The sequence below is a fragment of the Tetrao urogallus genome (assembly GCF_951394365.1).
Source record: "Tetrao urogallus genome assembly, chromosome: Z".
Taxonomy (NCBI): Eukaryota; Metazoa; Chordata; class Aves; order Galliformes; family Phasianidae; genus Tetrao; species Tetrao urogallus.
Genome location: NC_136816.1, coordinates 54,576,886 through 54,601,758, shown reverse-complemented (window position 1 = coordinate 54,601,758; position 24,873 = coordinate 54,576,886). Strand labels below are relative to the sequence as shown.

At 35.9% G+C, this 24,873-nt stretch overlaps 2 protein-coding genes across 5 annotated transcripts; both read left to right on the top strand.

Annotated features, from left to right (window-relative positions):
• Positions 1–357: 357 nt before the first annotated feature.
• TRAPPC13 (trafficking protein particle complex subunit 13) lies at positions 358–24,418 on the top strand (the record flags this gene model as incomplete). Of its 4 annotated transcripts, none has more annotated exons than XM_079548914.1 (13): positions 358–403; positions 7,138–7,206; positions 9,175–9,274; positions 10,076–10,160; positions 10,860–10,987; positions 11,152–11,224; positions 12,942–12,986; positions 15,947–15,964; positions 18,078–18,211; positions 21,070–21,268; positions 23,107–23,207; positions 24,072–24,219; positions 24,311–24,418. In XM_079548914.1, 13 exons carry the CDS (start codon positions 358–360, stop codon positions 24,416–24,418), a joined length of 1,254 nt encoding a protein of 417 aa, XP_079405040.1. The 4 variants fall into 4 exon arrangements, with proteins under 4 accessions (XP_079405040.1, XP_079405039.1, XP_079405042.1 ...); XM_079548913.1 differs by having other exon boundaries at positions 24,069–24,219; XM_079548916.1 differs by lacking the exon at positions 15,947–15,964.
• SHLD3 (shieldin complex subunit 3) lies at positions 2,616–3,365 on the top strand (the record flags this gene model as incomplete). Its single annotated transcript, XM_079548917.1, has 1 exon — positions 2,616–3,365. The coding sequence occupies one exon, from the start codon at positions 2,616–2,618 to the stop codon at positions 3,363–3,365; it is 750 nt and encodes a 249-aa protein (XP_079405043.1).
• Positions 24,419–24,873: the final 455 nt, after the last annotated feature.

The window sequence follows — 24,873 nt, the reverse complement described above, 5'->3', positions numbered from 1 at the left end:
TGAAGGGCGGAGCACAGCGGGCCACAGAAAAAAACCCCGCCTTAACGTGCGCACGGTAGGGGTGGGACTGCGCGCTTCCTCCGACCAAGCGGCAAAGAACTGCGGTTCCCGTCGTGCTCCGTGGGACTGCCGCTTCGGGAAGCTCTCGAGGACTATCCGTCACAGCAGGCATCGCCTGCTGGGCGCCCGCGGGGCCCGCCTTCCTGGGAGGAGGGGCTGAGCAGTTGGTGGCGCCGTGGTGGTGCCGGGCGGGGTGTGTCCTGGACAGCTGCTTCCGGGTTCGGGGGTGCCCGCTCTGCTGTGCCGTGCGTGCGCACTTCTACCCTGGTTGGGGCGCTCGGGGCTCGCGGCTGCACCATGGACATTAACCAGCCCAAGCAGGAGCACCTGCTGGCCCTGAAAGGTACGGGCGCCTTGCCTGGCCGGGCCCTCAGCGGCCGCTCTCACCCGGCCGGTCCCTGAGCGTGGGAAGTGCTGAGGGCCGAGCTGCTTTCCCCCGGGTCAGGGGAGGACTGCGGAAGGACGGGGCGCGCCGCGTGACCGCGTCTCGCTGCGGGGAGCGGGCGGGGAGCGGGCGGAGGACGGGGCTGCGCGCCGGGCCTGGCGGGGCGCTCCGGGCTCTGCGCTGTATTTGCGGTTTGCAGACAGGCTTCAGCAGTTCTAACTTTTTTTTTTTTTTTTTTTTTTTTTTAATTGATTTAAGATTTTCTTTGTAGTCCCCTGATTTTTTTTTTTTTTCCTTTAATGGCTTTTTCCCTCGGTGAACAGCCGTTGGCTTGCATTTTTGATTCAGGAAACACGGGTATTGAGAGAAAAAAAACTAGTAGTTCTTACAGAGCTAGAGCTGATAGAAACAAAAATAATCGATAGGTTTCTATAAAAAAAAGCTGGTTGTGCCAACAGGCACTTGGGTACCATCAGGTTAGGAGATGAAGCAGTGAAAAACCTGAATCTAGCTGCCTCTTATTGCAGTCAGCAGAAGTATCCACCTTCTTTTTCTTGAACAGTGCTTGTTGGAAATAAGCATTGCTATTGAGGTGGAATAGGGAACAGTTAAAACATTAATTACATGTGTATTTTAAGTGAGATGGCTCAGTTATGTAAAGCAGTGCAGGTGCATAGATGATGTTAGACTCCATCTTCTGTTTGTTTAATTGCTTCACAGTGTTTTTTGAGAGAGTTTTCAGCATCTCATAGTAAAATGTATTAACCATAATTCAGAGATCAGCAAACACTTTCTCATACATGTGCACAGACAACAGCTAAGCCAAAACATAAGAACATGGAATACTGTCAGCTGCCATTATCAGAACATTTTGTTAGTAATTTATACAAAGGAACAAGTTGTATGGCATGTCAATCTGTTTTTGCGATAAATCAGTAGGATCCTTGGGCTTGTATTGAATTTGATACAGTGCCCATGCACAAAATATTGACAGTGACATGATTAAGCAATTTGAAATTTTAGTGACTCCAACATTATTGTATATTGCTGATGTCTGATGGAGAACCTGAAATGATTGCAAACTTGATAAGCAGAGAGGGGAAGCTTGAGTGAGAGTGCATGTTATATGTGTTTTGTGTTATGTCTCATACTCCTGTTTGTAGGTTGTTGTTTGTTGTTTGTTTTTTTTTTCCCTACTTTAATTTGGTCTTTAAATGAAAGAAAGAAGTTACCGATATTTTTAGAGTATAAAATCTGTAAGGACTTACTACTTCTGAAAGAATGGCTGCATGTATTCCTTGGAAGCTATGAGGGTAAAAGTTGAATGTCTATGAACATTATATAAACTGGGAAAAAAAGCAGACCTTAGTCTGTTTAGACTTACCTTTTAGTGTCAACTTTAAAAACTGCAACATCTGTCAGTACTATTTCAGGAAGGTTTCTGTAATGCACAGTATATTCTGTAATTAATTTATATGCCTTGGCTTAGTCTGTTAAAATTTTGGGGGAAAATACTTCAAAAATATTTGATTGGTGGCTTTGCTGAAATAGATAGTGGTGGTGATGTGTCTTATTAAAGATGATATTTTTAAGAATTATTTTGCTTCATGCTTTGATAGTACACTTAGAGTTCATAAAGTCATGTGAGTACAGAATCTTTGGAAAAAGAGAATTATGCTTGCCTTAATACGTAAGAATTAACATTTGAGGTCTTCTCAGTTATCCTTACCCTACTGATCACAAAAATGTAACAAGTGGCAGGTGGATGGCAAGCATGAAAAGGTTCCAGTGAAAAGAATATCCTTGAGGAAGGACAGCATCTATTAAACTGCGTTCTTGTGGGTAATGTTCAGTGTACTGAAATTATGCTGGTGGTGATGGAACACAGTTGCTGTAGTCAGCTTGAGTAAATAGAAAGGTTAATGTACATGTCTGGCTTGTTTTTACCACTTGTTACTTTTTTTTTACAGAATATCCTAGCAATGTTTTTCTTAATTTGGAAGTGTCTTATTTTTTCATAATGCTTCTGCTTTAGGTCCCGTTTCCCACTGATCTTTGCAGCATGGGGCAAGGAAATTCTTGTAAATAAGATGTTTCAATCTAGACTTATGAATCCTCATCAAGAGACTATTCTTGTAATTAAGAATAACTGGATTGCTACTGCACAAGCATGGAAGTGGTCTTACATTATCGACCACATCAGAGAGATCTGACAGAACTGCACAAATTTGCAGAAGCGGCAGTGAAGGAGCTTCCCATTCGTCAGTTACCAAGATTCACACCCTGGTTTCCAAATGATTTGTACAGACTTCCGCTCAAACCCAAAAAGCAACCACCTGTTATTTCTTCTGAAGAAGCAGAAGAATTGAAACAACTTACTACACCTTCAGAATGTATTGTAGAATCTCCTAGTTATGACTGCACAAAAAATCTCCTTGAATTTCGGTCTGATATGAATCACGGGCAGACTTTAACCCACACACAAAAAGGCCGCAGGCAAATTAACTTGGAAAATCAAGGAGAACCACCATCTAATGAGAAACAGAAATTGAAAAGGTCTTGGAGTGTCTCTCTCTGTAGCCCTAAACTTAAAGAAAAGATTCTTCCTCTATCTCAAGAACTTCAAAACAATTTGGAAAGACTTAAATTGCATGCATTTTATAGAGCAAAGTGGACAATTGAGCAGTCTAATTGTAATAACCAGAACTTGGAGGACATCTGGATAAAATTGAATAGACTGATCAAGCAGAACGAATTGCCATCTTGCAATGCTACTATCCAAAGATCTTTGGGACAGATATGGATTTTCTGTGATATACTATACTGTGAATATATTAGAAATATTCTTAGGGAAAAGCTGAGCCTTACTGATAAAATGAATTTGCTTGTACATAAATTTGGAATTATATTTAGTTTGTGATTGTAACATAGTTTTGTAACAATATTGTGGTCTGAAGTAGTTTCTAGTTAGCTTAGTTTTTAAGGAGCTTAAAATACACAAACTTCAGAACAGCTGATGAATTAATTAAGAGAAAATAACTTACTTTACTACTGTTTTCAAGTTGTAGTAGTGTATTTAAGTTTATTTTGTTGGGAAAATCGTGAATGGGTCAATGAAGATTAATACATTTGCCTCTCACATTTACCTGCAACATGCATTTGTTTGATTTAGTACAGTATTCTGTGTTTTTTCTCTTGTCCTTTGTGTAAAGGAAAAAATAATACTTCTGCACTTAATTTCTCCAGGATATTCCCTTTGGAATTTTGCTTGTTTTTCTTCATATGATAATGTTTGAATAATAATAGTTTATTGTGGACTTTGCATACCTCTTTGTAGTTTAAAACAAAGGATATTGAACATTGACATGCATTTTTAAACTTTGGCTGAAAGCTGAATGTTCTGTATTATTATTTGGTGTATTTGTGGGATTTAATATTACTGCTTAGCAAAACTGATATGACAGATAACTAGTTGTTGCTATTAGTAGTAGAGCTTATGTAGCCAATTTACATCAGTGAAGTTACTTCTCTGATCTTAAGGATAATAGTAATGAAGTTACTTTGTACTGTCAGAATTTTTAGAGATACAATGTAGTAAGATGCAGAATGTTTTATTGTTAGAATCTGAGGAAAAAAAAGCAAGGGATAATCTGTAATACTACAAGAACAGAATACTTTAGTAGTCTCATTAAATACAATAATCTACATATCTTGATTTGTGCATTTTGACTTCACTCCATGGTGTATATTTTTTAATTTTATTACTGTTGTCTTTATTTTAAACTTGAGCTGTAACTCTTCCATGATAAGTAGTCGGTTCTAGTTATATAAGCTTATTGTAGATTTGAAGACAATTAGGTAATTGTCTATAATACAACCCCACTATATTCTTTAAATAAACTTAGGACTTAACTAAGAAAACATTCCTTGGTGGTAGAAAGGCTTTGCAAAGAGATCATGACAAATGAGAGTGCTAGGCACTCACCAAGTGCCTGAGTTGTAATGAGCAAGTGCCAGTTTCTGTGCCTGGAGCATACAGAATTGTGGATGAGCAGCCCCCATAGAAAGGGATTGTGCGTTGTGGCTGATAGCGAGTTAAACCATGAGGCAGCAGTTTGCCCTGACAGCCAAGAGTGGCATCCATGTCCTGGTGTGCAGTAGGCTCAGCACTGCCTGTGGGTGAGGGAGGGGTTGTCCGTCCTTTCTGTTCCGCACTGTGCAGCCTCACCTCCAGATCTGGGTGTGGTTTTCGCGCCACAGTATATGGAGGACATAAACCTATTGGAGAGTGTCCATGGAGGACTATGAAGATGGTAAAGGGACTGGAGGGCAGGGGGTATGAGGAGTGTCTGACGCCCCTGAGTGTGCTCAGTGCAGAGCAGAAGAGCGGAGGGGAGGCCTGATGGCGGCTGCAGCTCCTCACAGGAGTGGAGGGCAGTGCTGAGCTCTGCTCTGAGTGACAGCGACAAGGCCTGAGGGAACGAACGGCATGGAGCTGTGCCAGGGGAGGGCAGCTGGGGGTTGGAGACAGGGTGTGCACCAGAGGGCAGTGGGCAGTTGAGCAGGCTGCTCAGGATAGTGGTCATAGCAGCAGTCTCGCTCAAGGACCATCTGGCCAACACTCAGAGGCAGGGTTTGAATTTTGGATGTCCCTGTGTGGAGCTGGGGGCTGGACCCTGTGACTTTCGTAGATCCTTTCCAACTTGATGCTCTACAATCTGCCAAAATTTGGAACAGAGATCAGTGCCACTATTCAGTTGTAGTTGTCAGGTTTCTGCTGCTTTCTCTTAGCTGGCTTATGACCAATGATACTCACTGTGCTTGATTACACCACAGCTGGAGAACTAAACAGTAGTAAATGAATGCAGCATTTAGTTTTTCTATAAAGCTATTTGTTTCGGGTAGGACCAATGTAGAAGTGAAGTAAAAAAATTCTACTTTGAGCTAACTGCTTTGTTCATACACACATGTGATTCAGTACCTTTTTCAGTTCCTATGTTGAATCTACTTCTCTACTTACTCTGTTTTGTGTATTTTGAGGCTTTTTGTTTACCGCATGGTACAAAGCCTTCAGAGGTCATATTTTTAGTCTTTAAACACACAAAAGAGAATGATTTGAAGTTGTTGTTGTTTTACATTTGAAAACTAAGATTTGTTCATGTAAATACTAGCTTGTATAGGTTTACTGTATGATAGTATAAGTTAATGTGAACCAGCCCAGCCCACTACTATGTGAAAGGAGTTGAATATTTTTATACAGTTGGAAATAGTGAATGCTGAGATGTAAGTAGTACAATAAATGTGAAATTGCAGTACGTGTTTCAGTGCAAGGTTGTTGTTTAACATCTTGTATTCAAAAAAAAAATCATGATTTTTTATAAAATAAAATTTTAAGTTTTACGTTTGGTAGAAGAAAAAGGAATCAGTGCACTTTACATATTCAGATCAAAATTTGAGATTGCAAATGCTAAACTTAAGTTTTATGTTGATGCATTCATATGAAGCAATAGGCAAGGTGTGGGCACTGATTTGTATTAGTAGGGAGGAAATTTGTAAGTTCAAGAATAGTGCAAATGAAAATCATGTGACCTTGAGTATTCTGAGTTACATGAAGTTAGAGAGTCGCAGAATGGTTTGGATTGGAAGGAATCTTAAATGTCACCTAGTTCCATTCCCCCGCCTTGAATAGGAAAACCTCCCACCAGACCAAGCTGCCCAGGAGCCCATTCAGCCTACACTGAACACCTCCAGAGATAAGCAGTCTGTGCCAACGCCTCACCATCCTCTGATTAAAGAACTTGCTCAGAATACCTAATCTGAATCTGCCTTTTTTTAGTTTGAAACCATTGCACAGTTTATCACTGCATTCCCTCATGGAGTTCCTCTTCAGTTTCTTGTAGCTCCCCTTTGGGTACGAGAGGACTTCAGTCAGTTCTTCTTGGAGTCTTCTCTCCAGGAGAGAAGAGCTCAACTCTCATCAACCTCAGCTCTCCCTTTCTATCTTCATAGAAGAAATGCTGTTGAAAACGCAACCTTCTTGAAGTAGAGTTTTGTTTTTTTTAATCAGAAGATCTTGATGATTTTGATTTTATTGGTATTGATGAAAGATTTTATAAGAAGATCCTTGAGTTTTTTGGCCCTTTTGCTGTTGTATTGACAATCTTGGCTTCTTACTTCAATCTTGGCTCCTTAATTCTATGTATATCATATGTATATTGTGGAGATTAGGATATAAATTGTGTGGTGTCCTGGTATTTATGGCTGCTAAAATCCAAATAAGTCATTGTGTTCAATTCTGTGGTATCTAGAGTCACAGAACAGACATCTAAGCAGACTTAGAATGGTCACACAGAATGAAGCTGGTACACTCCTTATATCCACAAAACACATAGTACAACATTTTAACAGAAAAGATATATTCAAATTTAAGATAAAAAATGGTAGACATTATTGTGTCAGAGAAAGCAAGAGGAACCGTTTTCACCACCCGTATGCTTGGATTAGAGTAGCAGGGAATTTATTCTGTTGAAAATGACCAGATGGGCTAAAAAGATCTTGACATCGTTTGAGCTGAGATTTGATAGTGTTTGTTTTCATTAGTTCTTTTTTTAATGGAGTGCATGACAGAACTGTGCTTAAAACAAACAAATAAACTTGTCAATTGACCTATGGTTTATTTTCTGCTTTTGCAGTGATGAGGTTAACAAAGCCTACCTTATTCACTAATATTCCAGTGACTTGTGAAGAAAGAGATTTGCCAGGTATGTTTTATCTACTAACTGATCATTGTGCACTGTACAGTTAACAAATGTACAGTTAGAAGAGTGGTGTGCTTGGGATGGTATTTTACAAGTTTATAGTTAAAAAGATTATTGTGGTAGAAAGAGACAATCAAAAATAAATGGAATGCTCACCCTAGGCACAAAGTATAAAACTCCAAAAGGAGGGATCTCCAGGAAAAGATCCTTCCTCAGTAGCAGTCAGCCCTTAAACAGGGTCTAGGAGAGGTGCAACCAGGCTCCATCCCTTCCAGTCACACAGCTGATTGCCTTCACTTGTGCTCCTTGGGCTGACTCAGTGCTTGTCTCAGGTAATCAGACAGTGGTTCAGGCCATGATTTAGCAGTTCCCTTACAGTAAACACCTATTGCTAGGTTTAAGCAGTGCATCTAAGATTTATATGTGAAAAGAATTCTTCTGAACTTCTGTAGAAAGTAATCTGAAATGCTATTATGTTTTGGTTGGTATTAGGTATAGGAAAATACCAAGATGCACTATGCAACTCTTCACCTAGAGCTTTGAAAACTTAGTGATTATATTGTGAACATATGAACTTGAAATCTGAGCACTTAAGATACTGTCTCTACAGTTGTTACTGTGAGGTAGGGAGCATGCAGTTATTTTAACTGGGAAAGAATCTCTAACAGAGAAAAATATGTAATTGTAGAAAACAAAAGGTTGTTGTTAATATTTTCTTTATCTGGAGAAAATGCTGCACTAATTATAATCAATATGTATGGGCACTGAACCTCTGATTGATTACCTGAAGCGAGACATGAGTCAGCCACAGGAGCACAGGTGAAAACAATTCACCTGTGCTGCTGGAAGGGGTGGAGCCTGGCTCCCCCTCTCCTAGACCTATTTAAGAGCTGGCTACCAGGGGGAAAGGATCTCTTCTGGAGATTCACTGTGCTTTAGTTTTGTAAGTGAGCCCAGGATATGAGTTAGCTTTCTATCTATTCTCTTTTTGTTATCATAATCTGCTTTGCTGAACTCTCTTGTTTATTTCGTAATTATAACATCTTAATATTCATTGATATATATTATACAACATATTGCAATGGAAACTGAATCACAGCAGAATCACATGATCGTATGCTTGGTGTATGGAGATGAAGTATTGCAAATTCCTGGATTACCCCTCAGTAGTAGTTGCAACTCAGATGTATAAGAAAAAGGGAAAGATCCAAGAAAAGAGACCTGTGTAGAAATGCAAGGCAGTCTGGAAAGAAGGTAAATGGGGCTAATCAATTGTTGTCGCAGTTCAGCAACCAGAGGCCTCTGTCATAGGAAAGTCCTTTATTATTCTTATTCTACTACATCTACTATATTCACCCAACACAGCAGCACGCGCGCACACACACACACACATATATATATGGTTACGTATATCTTGGATACAAGTCTCAACAGTTTCAAGGCCTCCCTAAGCAACCATATCTAATCTTACATCTTGTTTCTACGTCCAGTGTTTCTTCTTGATCAAAGCGTACAGTTCCCTATTGTAAGTGATCCCCACCCATGACCACCACCTTAGCACAGCAGAAGCAACAAACACGGTAACTAAGCAGACCTTGCTTTTGCCCTTTAGGCCTGTGAAGCCCATGGCCTCATGGAAGTTAGGCTAACTGTGGATCCCCACGGGGATGGACCCCTAGCAAGCTCCACATAGTCCCCTTCATTACGTGGCGTGCTCTATTTAGACAGAATATCCCTGAAGATTTAATTATAATTTGAGAATGCCTTTGAGATTGTGCTGTTCAGTGTAATTGTAAAAGCCTTAACTTATAAACAAGCATATATACGTGTGTTTTGTCCCTAAGTAAGTTGGTTGTAAAACAAGTATATTTAGCATAAATTGAGAAGAAAAAAAAAAGTGTCATATCCTAAATGCAGACGGAGCCTTTGACTTGGCTAGTACTAAGATGTATGCAATTTGATGTTCTACAGGTAATCTATTTCACCTGCTCATGAAAGATGATCCTTCTACTGTAAAAGGAGCAGAAGCTTTGATGCTAGGAGAAATGCTGACTTTGCCTCAAAATTTTGGGTAATGTATATTAAGTATATTATATTAAGTTCCAGGATTCGTTTAACATTTCTTACTTGCCTTTCTATGCAATAAAATATTCAATTATTTTAAAACCATTCTGTGACTCGATTTTGAATGTGATGTAATATATAAATGTATATTGCTTAATGTTGTGTATAGCCTGATTGAATGTATCAGGAACAGTAAGTTGAAAGAAATTTTGGTAAAGTCCTGATGTAAAATGCTGCTATAAACCACAGCTTATGCTGATAGATTTTATTGCAGTGACTTCTGTGTGTTGTAGTGTTGTCTATTATTTTGTATGTAGTATTGTCTTTGTATTTTTATCTTGTAAAACTTTTGATTTTCTTATTTTTTTTTGAAATTTGCTCTTAATAGGATGACGTTTAGAAATATGGGTGTGAAATTGCCAACATATTCTAAGGTTTGATTTGGCAGCCTCCCTAGCTATTCTTAAATTTGAATCCTATAAATAGTTCTGTTTCCTTCTGAATACTAGTAAGTATAAAAATTAACCACAGCAAATGGACTTCCCCCAGTGAGCCTGATGACTGTTGCAGTGTAGTTTCAGCACTGTATTTCTTTACACTGGACTTAGTATGAGTTTGTGAGCCACTCATAGAACTTTCACAAATTACATCTTTCTAGCATTTTAAGAACTGGAGATAGTAATCAAAGTTGGCGAGGCTAATGATCAGCTTAAAAAATATATATATTAAAAATGGAATTTTGTGAATTGTTGGGTTTTTTTTGTGTTATTGTTGTTGCTAAACATATATGTATATTTTTTAAATGCAGAAATATATTTCTGGGAGAAACATTTTCCAGTTACATTAGTGTACATAATGATAGTAATCAAGTTGTCAAGGACATACTGGTGAAGGTATGTGAAATCTATATAGTCGGTTTGTTAAAAACAAACAAAAGATCTTGATTGTTTTCTTGCAATATTAGTGCATTTAGCATGTTTTATACACAGACTGTTTGTCATTTCTCTTTTGATCCAGGAAATATTCCTTGCAAATGGAAACAAAAACAAATGAAAATGGAAGTGAGGATAAGAAATATTTTAATATTAGAATTAAAAAACAAAATGAAATTGTATTAAAAAGTGGATAATCTGTAAAGCTTCTCTGGAGAATTAGTGGCAAAACTTCCAAAACCAAAAAAACCATGTGTTCTTTTATTTGCAATTGTTATTTTCAGTTATGTAGTCAAAGCTAGTCTCTTTATAGCATATATTTACTTGTGTTTTCCTTATGTTTTGAATGAGTTATTTCCTGGTGCATCATATTTTGCATTTCTTGTTGAACAGAGAATTGCATGAGAACAAAAATTTTAGAAGTTTATGGATCTCAAGAGTAAATGGGAATTTTATAAGCTACATATTGAAGGATTGGATTTGTCAAAGACAATTTCTAAAATACATGGAAGCAACTTATCTCACAATGAACACAGTTGTGCTTTATGTATAAAAATGTGCAGGATAAAACCCTCAGATACTTCTCAGCCTAAGTTATTTTTCCATATTTTGCCTTAAGCAGCTGTGGAGTTACCTGATGCTTTGTTTTTCTGTTCTTAGGCTGATCTTCAGACAAGTTCTCAGCGCTTGAACCTGTCAGCTTCTACTGCTGCAGTGGCAGAACTTAAACCTGACTGCTGTATTGATGATGTGATTCATCATGAAGTGAAGGAAATAGGAACGCACATGTAAGGTTTTAAATCTTCGAACTTGGTGTTTTTATCTGTTTTTGATTTATTTTTAACATTGCAGTGGTATAATGAACTGTGAAACTGCAGCATGTGCCTGATATTCTATTCCTTCATTAATACAGTACAAAATTTAATTATTTTTTTCTAAATATGTCCTTTAGCTTAGTTTGTGCAGTAAGTTATACTACGCAAACAGGAGAGAAGATGTACTTCAGAAAGTTCTTCAAATTTCAGGTACAGTACACAGTATTCTACTCTATTTGTACAAAGTGAATCAATCTGAAAAAGTAATGTTAAAACAGTTTATGCTTCAGAAGTATTTTTACATGCTGTTATATATTTGACATTTGAAATCAAATGGATAGAAGCTATCACTTCAAACTGGGTGAACTGATGGTTTATAATTACAGCGCAGCTAAAGTTTTCAGAAGTTACAGATACTATTTTTTTCATTGATTGGTAAAGAAAAATCAATTTCCAATCTCTTTATAGCAGCCATTTTTATGATTTTTTTAAAACATATTAAGTGTTGTTCAGTCTGACTTTGACATATCTAACTTGTGAGTTTAAGTTATAAAAATCTGATTTTTCTCTTAGTGTTCTTAACCTTTTAAAACTGGAATAGAGGGTTTTTTTTAAAGGAAGCTAAGAAAAGAATTCTAAATGTGCTATATTTTACTAATGTCATAAGAATTAATTGATAAAGTTGAAAGTCTTCATTCCAGCACACAGGTACCAAACTTGATTAGAATAACTGATGAAAGCAGGAAATCACTATCATCTGGATTGATTTTGGTTGAAAAGTGTATTTTAGCTGTGTATTTAATAGGTGTTGATTTACTGTGAAATATATTAAGACTTGGATGATTGTGGGATAACAAAGAAGTATTGGGTGGCGTGTTTTACTTAATATGTTTTTGGCTATTCTTATATAGGTTCTGACAGTACATGAGCCAGACCTGTGGCTTATCATCTATGTCTTCTCCAGATTGCACATGATCTTATTGTACACTTACAGCCCTGTACTCAATCTGATTACTGCAGACAATATTATTTTGGTCTTTAGAAGGCTAAATTGCCATCTGGTACAGACAAAGAATATCAGTGTGTGCTATTAGTATCTGTGGGCCTTCCATATGTGCAGGAGAACAAATGTTCCCAGCAAGACATTTTAAACTTGTTTCCTTGTAAGTATAATACATTATTTCTTTCAGATTTATCAGTGTATTTCCGTTTTGTAAGTATTAACTGCTTGGAGTTGAAGACGCTGATTTTATGTGCAACATTTAAAAACCATCGCTTTGTTCTCTCCTTTTGTCATCAAATTTTTCACTGTTAATTTATGAGATTTAAAATATCTGGTGTCTATTCTTTTTTTTCCATCTTAGTAGTGTTAACAGTTGTATTTTCAAGAAGGAAGTCATGGCTAGTAATGGTTCATTGCTTAAGAAAATCACATGTGTAGTTCTTTCATTTATTTTTGGAGAGGTCCTCAGCAACATTTGTTTGGTGCTAAATGCTCAAGGGCCTTTTAGATTATTCTTGTTCCCCTCTTGAGAGCAAGTGGAGACCACTACAGGATGCAAGGTGGATGTAATGTTATTTTAGAGACAAAATCTGCTCACTACATCATATTTGTCTCATTTCATAAGAGGATGTTGCAGAGTATTTGTTACCAATATGAGAAGACTACTCGGGCAGTAAGAAAGCAGCTGGGCTGGTAAATAACTAGCAGCTAGCATATAGCAAATTTTGAGTTTTTAGATTATTCTATTGCATGTTTCTTTATGCACCTGTTCTGCTTATGGTAAAAAAAAAAAAAAAAAAAGGAAAAAAATCCAAGAATACCATCAGCATCAAATCTTTGGTGAAGATTTACTGCTATAAACAGTTTGTACTAATGATGTCTGAGAAACCAATAGTCAACCTGTCTTTTTTCCATTTCACTCAGGTACTCAAACCACTAGATGTGAAAACCAAATTCTACAATGCAGAGGTAAATGTGAGTTATTTGTATTTAGGTTTGTTTTGGTTTAGTGTTTATTACTTCATTTTAGGTAGTTGGATTAAATTCAGAGACCTTCTTAATGATCATATTTATTTGCTGATGAGTTTATGTAATGTAAATTAAAAATAGATGGATTCATGATGGAATGAAAAGAAATGGCATATGTAAAGCAAGCATGTAAAGAATTTGATGTAATTGCTGAAAATTTTTCATGTTTTCTGCTGTCCTGTGAACTCAAATAATTGCATTTACAGATAGTATTTTTAGGTTGATAGACTACTTGCAGTAAGGGGAGATTAATTGTATGAAAAATAGATAATAGTTTACCACAATGGGAAAAACAAATTTTTCTCCAATGTAAATATAACCCCTCTGTTAACTAACTTCATTTTCAGGTTTTGTGTCAGTTATGCATGGCACTTTAAAACCTCGTAATTGCAAATATTTATTTGGATGTATACTTAAGTATCTCTTTTTGGCTCTTTACTGGTAGAATTCTAGTTGATGGTAGCACTGATAGTGGAAACTCCTACAAATTACATAGATTATTCTTTTCAATTGTAGACTTTCCTTGTAGGTATATGTATTGTATAAAAAATGAGTGAAATTGCGGAAAACTCTTTGCAGTGAAGAATAAATGGAAGAAAAAAAGACAAATGTGACAATCTGATAATAATTTGTGTTAAGTAGAAAACATTTTACTATCCTGTTTGTTCTTAATGGAGCAGATGCATGCTAGGAATTTGCAGTAGAAAAGCAGAGTGTCTCAAAATCTATTGTCTTAATTGTTTATCTCAATCATATATATGGGTTTATCACGTGAGATTATGGCTATACGGTTGCAAAAGATGTATTTCTGATAAAAATCAACAGAGAAAGCAGGAAAAATGACATCATGGTTTTTGGTCTAAAGATAAGGATCTTGGGTGCAAACATCAACCGTGTTCAGAGTTGCACAGGAGATTCCCCAAGATTTTCTCTGTTGTATATGACCAGCACGTAGATTATAATCCATTTAATATAGCATGTGATTTATTTAGGGGAAGTACAGTTCAAAGAATTTAAATATCGTGGTACAAAGAAATGAAAGGTATATGAATAAGTGTATGTACTACTAGCTGAGTGCTTGAATGCTTCATAGATCTGGCATAGATTCCAGTAATGGGGAATATCTTCAGAATTACATAAATAAGATAAATGTTGGTTTTCTACATGAATCACATTGTTTCAGGTAGAAAATACATCGTGGGGTGAAGAGGGGCAAATGTCTTAAACCTTATTGTCTCTCTACTTTATATGTAAATTTTGTTCAGTGCTGGAAGAATTCTTAATTTTAGGCAGACTTATGACATGTCATGAATACTCTTCTCTTGACTTTTTTCTTCTTTTTTTTTTGTCTGAATGGCATTGATAAAGTATAGAATGAAATATCGCCATCCCTCAGCTAGCCACCAATTCCTCATTAAAAATAAAAATTTCTGAGAAGTTGAGGTGTCTGAGCTGATGGTGGTTTTTGGTTTTTGTTTGTTTTGATTTGGTAAGCTGCTGGGTTTTGTTTTTTTTTTTTTTTTTTTTTTTTTTTGCTTTTTTTAATCCATGAAGGTTTGAAAAGGTTGCTTTGTTGCCTTTTGTTATTTCTTTCTGGGTATTCATATGACTTCATTACTTCAGTATTCATATGATTGATTAAAACTTCTTTTAAAAAAAAAAACTGTGGATAATATTAACTGAAGGATTTTCATTTACCCAGCAAACTGATTTTAATTTCACTTCTGAAAGGACGTTAAGTTCTGCTATGTGATGTAACAGTGAAAGATAGATAAATAAAAAAAGAAAGAAAGAAGAAATTGGATAAATGGTGTTTGTGGCACTACATTGCTATCAGAAGCACCAGTGCCTACATTCTGAATTTTAAGGCAGACTTCTCCTTGGGAGTAGAGGAAGATATGTGTAATTGCTGATTAACTAGAGGTATTTAAAAGTTAAGTAACCAGTTGAACTGTTAATGTTACTGATGAGATACAATTTGAAAGATTTATCACTATAATTATGAATTACAATTTCTAGTTTTATTTCATCTCTCTAGGACAAGGGATAACACTGAACTTAATCTTCTTGCATGTTGCTCATGTTGCAGTAACACCCAAATCATGATGGTCACTGAAATTCGTGTATAAAATGCATGTCCTATCACCTTAGTCTGCTGCAATCCTGTGATTGAATTACCTGACTCAGTGTTTAGAAAGTCTCTCACTGATTTTTTGTGCCTCAGAAAGGATCTGAAAAAGATTCTGTTCCTGCAAACATTCTCAGGGAGGCAAACATACAGATGCTTATGAAAATAAAGTTTTCACTTGAAGTATTTTTTTTGTTTTGTTTTAATGAAGATTACCCGTCCCAAAAGATATTTTTTCCCATTTAAATTACACCAAATTTTGTTGCAAGCTGTAGTATTGTGTCTTGGCTAGAACATTTTAAAACCTGCTTTTTACTTTTGAGACTTTAAATATATGGATACTTCAAATTATCTGTGAAATGACAAGGACTGTTTTTCCATTTCATACTCAACTCATTGCATGGATTTAAATTAAAAGCATATTTTAAAATTGCTCCAAAACTGCTTTTTTTTGAATATAGTTAATTTATTCTATCATGCCTTACATGTGGCTTGTATGCCTTAGGCTCTGTTTTGTATTGGTTCTGCAGCAGTTAGTAAAATCTGAAGCAAAGCTAGTAAATCATGTAACAATACTAGCTACCTCTTAATAGAAATGTACTTGTCATCTTTGTTTGCATCCATTTTAATTTACATTTCTGTCTTACTAATGCTCTTGTGTTTAGATGGTACAAAAAAATGCAGAAATGCATTTTGTTTGAAAGTTAGCCTCCTTTTTCTTTAACATTTAACCCTAATTTCTCTAATGTGTTCTTTTTTATTTTCCCATTAGAGTGACCTCAGTTCTGTGGTAATTTTTATTTTTTTTTTAATAAATCTGTATGCTTTTTTAATTGTCTGTCTGTCTCTGTGCTTGTTGTTGACACTTTAAAACATAATGGAAAAGCAATGTTTGTTCTGCATATCATGAACTGATGTTTTGCCATCTGTCCTGCATACGTACAGCTAATCTTTTAAATGGTTAGCTCTTTCTTTAATACCCATTGTTGAAACTGAAAGTTGGTAATTTCAAATTCTCATGTGTGCTATTCTGTAGGACATATCACAAAAATTTGGTGAGATGGAAGCTTTCTTGTTAACTGGAAAAGGGGATTTGTTATTTAAAAGTGAAAGTTAATCTCCTTTAAAACATTATTAGTTTTGAACCATGGGAGTGTAGATTTAACAACAGCACTACTTGTGTAAGCTGTGACAGAACTTTTCCCATCCAGTTAGTGGAGACAGTGGGTTTGAGGAGAGAGCAGCAGCTGGATGTTCTTTCTTTCCTGAGCTGGAGCCTTGCTTTCCAACTTCAACTGCATGTAAGAGTTGATGAGTTAGTATGGTACTCCTGCAGTCTGATTTCACTTCAAGGTGTGTGTTGTACTAAGGCAAGCTGCGTTCTGGTGAACCACTTTAAGGTGTTTTTTATTTTATTTTTTAAAAAACAACTGATATTTATACAATTACATCTAGGGATAACATAAAGCTAACTTGCTTTTTCATTATGCTGCTTGCTTTTTCTTTTCCCTTTCAAACTAGCTTTTCAAAAATTTCTGCCTATGGTTGCTGCGTTAAAACAACTAAAACTTGGGTTAATGGAGATTTTAAGCAATGGATTTATGGGATATAAACAGTGTCAATTTAAGCAACAGTCAGGTGGTGGTTGTAATGAGTGCCTAGAGCCATGTTTAATTTGGGGGTATTTCCAACTCTTGGAAGTGCAAGGTAGCCTGTTAAGCTTGCACAATTTCCATTCCTCTATTTATCTGATACAGGCATAACTTGTTTGTAAGGCACAGTGAGTTGTTCCATTACTAGTCTGCATTTCTCCTTCTAACAGAGTTCCTTTTGAGAATAACGTAATTCAGACATATTCTGTAACTTACAAATTGAGCTTCTCCAGCTTGTTTACACTGATTTAAAAAAAAAAGTAAGCTTTTATCCATTTCTACATGAAATACATCTTTTAGATTTATCATACATTCAATCTAGTTGTTACACAGTTTACTGGTAACTGTCTCGTAAATGCAGATTTGATATTCCCCCCCCAGCACATATTCTTTTTTTTTTTTCTTTTTTTGTAATTGGCACTTCTTCAGGGACTTATGTGTCTGATAGCCTGAGCCTTCAGTGGTTATTCTGCCATCAGGTTTAGAGCTTCAACATGATTTTAATGGTCTGCATTTCCAGAGAAGCAGAGGCAAAAATCCCTCTGGTTTCATGAGTTTTTTTTTTCCCCACTATATTCAGTAAAACAGTCTGTACCTTTCATTCTGCACTAGAACATCTTGAGGCATTAGCTTCATTAGTACAGATAGATCTTATAGGAGGCTTTGAAAGTTGAGCGCCCACTAAATTGTTAGATGTAGGTAATGCTAGTGACCATTGGCATGATGAAGCTGAGTGAAAGGGGAAGCTGTTTTACTTTTTAGTTGACACACAAATGTTTCAGAATAAAAATCTCAGAGCATGTACATGAGCTGTTATAGTTTAGTTCAAGCAAAACATGCACACTTCCTTTAATTGTTTTTATACAGCACTAGTAATCTGGCATGGCATGGCATTAACGTGCATTGGAATTCCTTATATTTTTTTAATAATTTGGATTATAACTTCAGTTGTTACCGAGTTGATGAAAATCTTGGGAAGTGGCAATCTGAAGTGTTACAAATAAGCAGTAGCTAGAACATGCAAAAATTATCCCACATCCATTGTTTGGCAAGATACCTGTTCACTAACACTGTTGCTCCTATTAATGGTAACTGGGATTAAGGTTTTTCTTGCATTAATTACTTTGATTTGCAGGCATGAACTAAACACACACGACTTTTTTGTTTGTTTGTTTTTTTAACAATAGGACTATATATTATTTTAATATTAGCAATTACATTTTTGTGATTTTGTTCTTTATTTTTCCCTAGACAGACGAAGTGTTTCTGGAAGCTCAGATTCAGAATATCACTACCTCTCCAATGTTTATGGAGAAGGTTTCTTTAGAGCCATCCATCATGTACAACGTTGCAGAACTGAACACAGTTGACTCAGCACGGGAGAGGTATGCTCAGACTGAGGAAACATTGTATTATGATTTCATGAGTTGTAAGCATTATAATCACTGAGTTCCCTGTAACTGTAGGAGTGCACTTATTTGCAAAATTAAAAAAAAAAAACAAATTCCTATTATGTATTCAGCTTGTTAGTTTTCTTTTTATAGAAGTTATTTTTAAAAACTTATAAACAAATCCCTATTTTCACCCTCAAATAATGACATGAATGCATTGAAAACTTTTCAGTATATATTTCATAAGATCTAGCACACGTATGGTTCTGACCTGTCTGTTCATAGATACAGGACCTTTCCATCCTCGTTTCTTTCTAGTAGATGCATATCCATTTTCAGTTATCTAGTTATAATTTATCCAACCAGCAGTTAAGGTGAATCAGTGGAATTCCTTCACAGAGTCTTAGGCCACAGGTGTTTGTCATGCTGAAATAAACACCAAATAGCAGAAGAGCTCTGTACTGTGTTCTCTGAAATTATTGTGGGCAGAAAAGCTTGTAGGCTGGATGTCAGATTTGGCTGCTTGCAGTTTGCAGTTGCTTAGGTTTTTTGGAAGAGGTGTACTTTGAGTGCTCTATAGTAGGAGTTAAAGTGAAAATTCTGTTTTCTCTTCTCCTTGTCTGTCAAAGCATTTGGCCACTAAAGTGGAGTGCTGTTCATACAAAGCGTTTTTATCCAGTGTAATGTTTTTTGTCTTGAAACTGCAATCATAAGCTTGTAAAACTGAGAGAGCCTGGAATTTCCTGGAAAGGAGTCAAATAACAGTTTATATATTTGGAATGACTTAGTGTGAATTGATTTTTTGCATATTGAGACTTAGTGAATACCATGGCTGAAAGGCAGTTCTGCACTCATGGATCCAATTCCACTTTGTGACCACTGCCGTCTGGAATCGTAGCAATTAAGAAAATCTTAAGAGAGCTAGCAAGAGTGGTAAAGAGAAGATTAATGAATGAAGAGGTTGGAGAGGCGAAACAAAGGGTTCCTTAAGTTGCTGAGGGGGCTGTGAGTCTGTGAGGTAAAAACTTAAAAGATCTGTGTTTGATAAAATAGAAAGTATTGTGAATACAGGAAATGGAAGCATGGCAATTTCTTCTGGGAATTAGTTTAAAATAAACTGGACTTTGATAGAATAAGTTCTATATTTCTTACCAGTTATATTGATATAGTTCTTTACTTCTCAGCATGAAATCTTTACTCTAAAATATGAACAAGTTGATGATGTTAGATTTGTGATCTGTAGAAGGGATTGTTTTTCTTAAGGGTATCATACTTACATGTAAGCTTTACCCATGTCCTGAACCCTGGTTCTCAGCATGTACCTGCTTCCCTTTTTCTGATGCTTGAGAAGATGATTAAACTGTTATTGGAAAATGTAATTGTAAGAACTCTTGAAAACTAAAAAGGTGAAACTGAATTTAATCCTTCTTTATTGTTGCCCTTGCTTTCATGTTATGTGATGATTCCCTATTGTGTTCATTAAGTAATGTTTCAGCATGTTTCAAGTACAAAGCTTAATTTTTTGTTAATAGCTTCATTAAGTAACTGTTGGCTTTTTTAGCAAAATTTTCATTTGTTATTTTAATAGCCCATGAATTAATGTATTCAGTTCTGCAGATTGTTACAAGCAACCTGTTTTCTGTTGTTGTAAAATCTCTCCCTCCAAAAAACAAACAGTGGTTTGGTAGGTACTTCAGAGGTCTTTATCTATATATGGTCCTTAAGAGTTTATTTTCTGGTTTATTTCTTTCCACAAGTAAGTTCTAAGCTCCTTGGATTTATTGGTGTGAAGAATTGTTTATTTCAAAGTACTGGTTATGCACAGGGAATCTGAATTACAGCGATTGCTTTTTCTGCTCTCACCTAGCTCTCATTCAAATTAATGTGAAAAACAAAGCAATCACAGATTTAAATTTGTTTCAGTACCAGTGTTTGCCTCTTCCTATATCAGTTACCCGGTTTCTGTATTCATGTGTTTGTATCTGTTTCCTGGAGTTAAAAACAAACAAACAAACAAAAAACACCGAAACAACAACAACTACAGTAACAACAAAAACAGCCAAAAACCCAAAACTCATGAAAGAATACAGCTGGTTTTGCATAGTTTTACCTCTGTATCTTTTAATCTGTGAATATGTGTGCAGAATTGAAAGGGTAAGTTAGTGTATGTGTTTAAGGCAGATAGAGCATTGCTATAGTTGATTTTTTTTTTTTTTTTTTTTTTTTTTTTTAAACAAAGCTAAATCTGTATACAGTTCTTGACTAATGAGATTAAATTAGCTTTTGAATTAAATTAGCTTTATGGCCGCAAGTTGTACCAGAGGAGGTTTAGGTTGGACATAAGGAAGAACTTCTTCTCTCAGAGAGTGGTCAGGCACTGGAATGGCTGCCCAGGGAGGTGGTGGAGTCGCCGTCCCTGGCAGTGTTCAAGAGGCGTCTGGATGAGGAGCTGTGTGGTATGGGTTAGTGCTAGTGGTGGCAGTGGTGATGAGGAGACGGTTGGACTGGATGATCTTAGAGGTCGTTTCCAACCTTGTGATTCTATGATTCTATGAAAATTACCAGCACAATTATTTGAATGTTGAGATGCCAGATAATAAACAAAGTGGATTTCTACCTCAGTTCTTTCTGATTCAGCTGAATCTACTTTCTTACATCTAAACGTGGTCCTTCAGTTCTGCGTACATTTGAGGAGTGTTTTCTATTGTGAATATATAAAAATGTGTGCTAGTATTGACTACATTGCCACATGCACAGTAAAAATGGGGAAGGAGGGGAAGAAAGGTTGAGTTCTTATTAAGACCTCCTAAAAATAACTGTTTAAAATGAAGGAATAATGTTTTTTGTTCTAGTGAGTCAACTTTTGGCTCAAGAACTTATTTACAACCTATGGACACACGTCAGTATTTATACTGCCTGAAACCAAAGCAGGAATTTGCAGAGAAAGCTGGAGTAATAAAAGGCGTCACTGTGATTGGTAAACTAGATATCGTATGGAAAACAAATCTAGGTGAGCGAGGAAGATTGCAAACCAGCCAGCTTCAAAGAATGGTGAGTCTTTAAGCGTCATTTTAATTTAGTATCGATTTTAAGGCAACTCAATGAACAGCTGAATAATAACTTGAAAGAAAATTCAAGCTTCTTACTTTCTGGACCTCGATCTGAATTCATATAAATATATATGGGAAAGTTATTTAATATAAATACTCAGCATATGTTTGGTCTATGAAGTGTGGGGAAAAACACTAAACTGGAGTTTTCATTTTGATCATGTGAATGACTGTTTTTTTTATCTCATTTTCCTGATTGTTCTCTGGCACATAAAATGTTTTTTCTTCTTTGTCACTGTGCTGAACAATTTAACTTAATGGCTTGTGCACACATTGCTGGAAGCAAGTAGAGGATAGCAAAATGTATCAGAACAAAATGAACTTCTTGGTTGCCATTTGGCAGGAAGCTGAAAAAACAACTCCTGCTTGAACAGTTAACATACAAAATTCTTCTCCCTAATTCATACAGACATATTAGTTTCTATGAGTTACAATCTTTATGTGTAGCATATGTAATACTATGTATGTTTCAGATTTACAGTCTTGATTCAGGCTATTTTTCTGGTCGATTTATAAGTTGTTCATGAACTTTGAGGTTGTGATTACTTTCATTGTCTCATCTTCTAAGTGCTGTTAGGTTAGTCGGTGTCTAAATTCCACTCACCTTTCATCATTTTTCTCTTAATCCATTTAGTAATCCAGTGAGCATTTGTTTCCCTCGCAAGCCCCATATTTTACCCTTACTGTTCCTTTTTGTCGTTACTTTGGTCCAGATCAGGAATGCATTTTTGAAACAATTTATTGGATGTTTCCTGCTTAAAATAATTTCACTTGGTTTTGGAGTGGTCTTGTAATTCACAGACTATGTTTTTTTCTTGCAGGTTTCCAAAGTTCCATTGCTCTACTGATCTGAAATTCTCTGTTTTGACACTGCTCACTCTAATGCCCAATTTAATAAGTGTTTTAAAATGTCATCTGTCTTCAGTCTGTAATGAGCCATATATAACTAAAAGCTGTTCACAAGCTGTCAGGTCACTGACTTACTGTCTGGGCCTCATTGGGAATAAGCTGTAGATACAGCTTTTAGCACAACATATCAGCAGAATTTGAACGTATGTCTCAGCTGCTACTTGTTAGGCAGAATAAAATTTCCTTCATTTTTCCTTTGTAGTTTTATCATTTGTGGAGATTGAACTTAAAGATAAAAGGCATTAGATTTTCAGTCAACCCGAGTTTGTAGTAAGTTGAGTATTCATTGTGGGTTTGTTAGTAAATCATATGAGAAGTGTTTGGCTCTTTACAAAATACAGAAAAGTATTAATGCACCATTCTATCTGGTGGCAACTAATTATTTTGGCAGATGTTTGGAAGACTGAAATAGCAAGAGAATGCACCGTCTTATTCCTTAGGAACAGTATTTCTTCTAAAGATGAAGAATACTGAAGGACTAATGCAGGAAAACTATATTACCCATAGCATCTCTGATAACCATCTGATAGAGAGGTCATAGAAATGAATTAATCAGTGATTAATCATTTCATTAAAATGAAAGTTAATCAGGAACAGTGTATGAGTATTGGAACTCAGAGTGAACTAGCCAAAAAAATAATAAAGTGCATATTGTTCCCTGTAAATTAATTCATTATACTGGATGCAGATCATCCTGTCTAATGAATTGTTAAATCTATCAGAAAGGTGATAATAGTGGGACACTGAGCAAGAAGAGACAATCCACATCCTGTTGTTCTAAACCTGTTGTAGTAAATGAAAACGCGAATAGTAAAAACTCCAACTTTACTAACCAGTATTTGAGAAATGTGCATTCTTATACTTCCCCAGGCTCCTGGTTATGGTGATGTAAGGCTTTCTCTGGAGACAATACCAGACACCGTGAATTTGGAAGAGCCTTTTGATATTACATGTAAAATAACAAATTGCAGGTAATGATGTCATGTGACTCTTGTTCTTCCTGAGTTGCTAAGCTGTGGCTAGTACATTTTTCAGGGCATTCCTCCTGAAACATTTCAAGCATGGATTTTACTTTGAATACCACTTAATTGATAGTTCATTACTTTAAACATCTTTTGGATTCCAGTGATTCTAAATAATTAAATATATCTTCCATTACTATGTGTTGATACTATTCTAATCAGGAGACTGTCAAAAATCAGCAGTGGAATTCTGCAGAATTGGCTGCAGTATCATGTAAGATTTCACAGTTCAATTGCATATTCTTAATTCTTTCACAGAACTAGTGCTTACTTGTTTTGCTTTTTTTTTAATTACACATAATTTATCAGAATAAATACCATTTATATCAAGTTTGATTTTACTGCTAATTCAGTACCACCCCTAGAATGTCTCCTAAGCATTCTCTTAAGTGGTCTTCTGTGGGTCTTTATCCATGTTTTGACTTGATTTGTATTTACGCTGTGTTCTCCAGTAGACCTTTATTGTCTCCCACAACACTTTCGTAAAGCAATTCTAAACAAAATTTGAAGCCAGGAACTAAAGCAAATGCCTGGTCTGCAGGTACTGCGCACTGAAAAGGTGAACGTTATTGTCTTCTCCAGTTAACTAAATCCATGATAGAACAGTCACATTAGCCAAGGCTGCGTGTAAATAAATTATTGCACATCACAGTAAATCTTATTTGCTGTCTTATAATTATATAAATTAATTTTAAGTGTTTCATTAATAACAACCTAAATAATAATCTAGCTGTTAAATATTTGCAGTCATTGAATGCTTAAAAAAAAAAAAAGTCCACAGGTTTATTTCAATTTTTCAATTTCCTCTAGCAGTGAAAGGACTATGGATCTGGTTTTAGAAATGTGCAATACTAATTCCATCCACTGGTGTGGAGTTTCAGGAAGACAACTTGGAAAATTACACCCAAGTTCCTCTCTCCATCTTGCACTTACGTTATTGTCTTCAGTGCAGGGATTGCAAGTAAGTCAGTGGCATGGATTTGTTATAAAATACCTGTTTTATGAGTTTAGTAATTCTTATAACGGGTCTTATAATTTTTTTTCCTTTCTAGAGTGTCTCTGGCTTAAGGCTTACTGACACATTTTTGAAGAGAACATATGAATATGATGATATTGCACAAGTCTGTGTTGTTTCTTCAAAAGTCAAACAAGAAAGCTGAAGAAAAGTTTTATTTCTGCTGTTTGTTTTTTGGACCAACTTCTTGTGTTTTTGCAGTTGAATCATAGTGTGTGAAGAGAAGAAAAACCCCGATATACCCGTAAGCACAAGTTGCTTATTTAATTTCTCTCAGCATCTTTTTGAATGTTTTAAAATCTCCTGAAAAGATGCATATGCATCTTAATGAAAATAAAGCCTTTGAAAAAAGCGTAGCTCTAGCAAATTGTATTTCATTAAATGTGTTGGGTGAGGGTAAGGATTGACATAGAGTTTCTTTGAATCTACTTATTTAAAATAGCAGTGCACTGCATTTTTTTTTATTTTAATTATCCTAAACATTCTGAAGTTACTAAATTGTGGTTCTGGTTTTAGTGTGAAGGGCTTAGCCTTCTATAGACAAGTTCCAGGATTCAAATCCCAAAAGAAATACTTCTGGGTGTCTGGAGTAGCAGTATA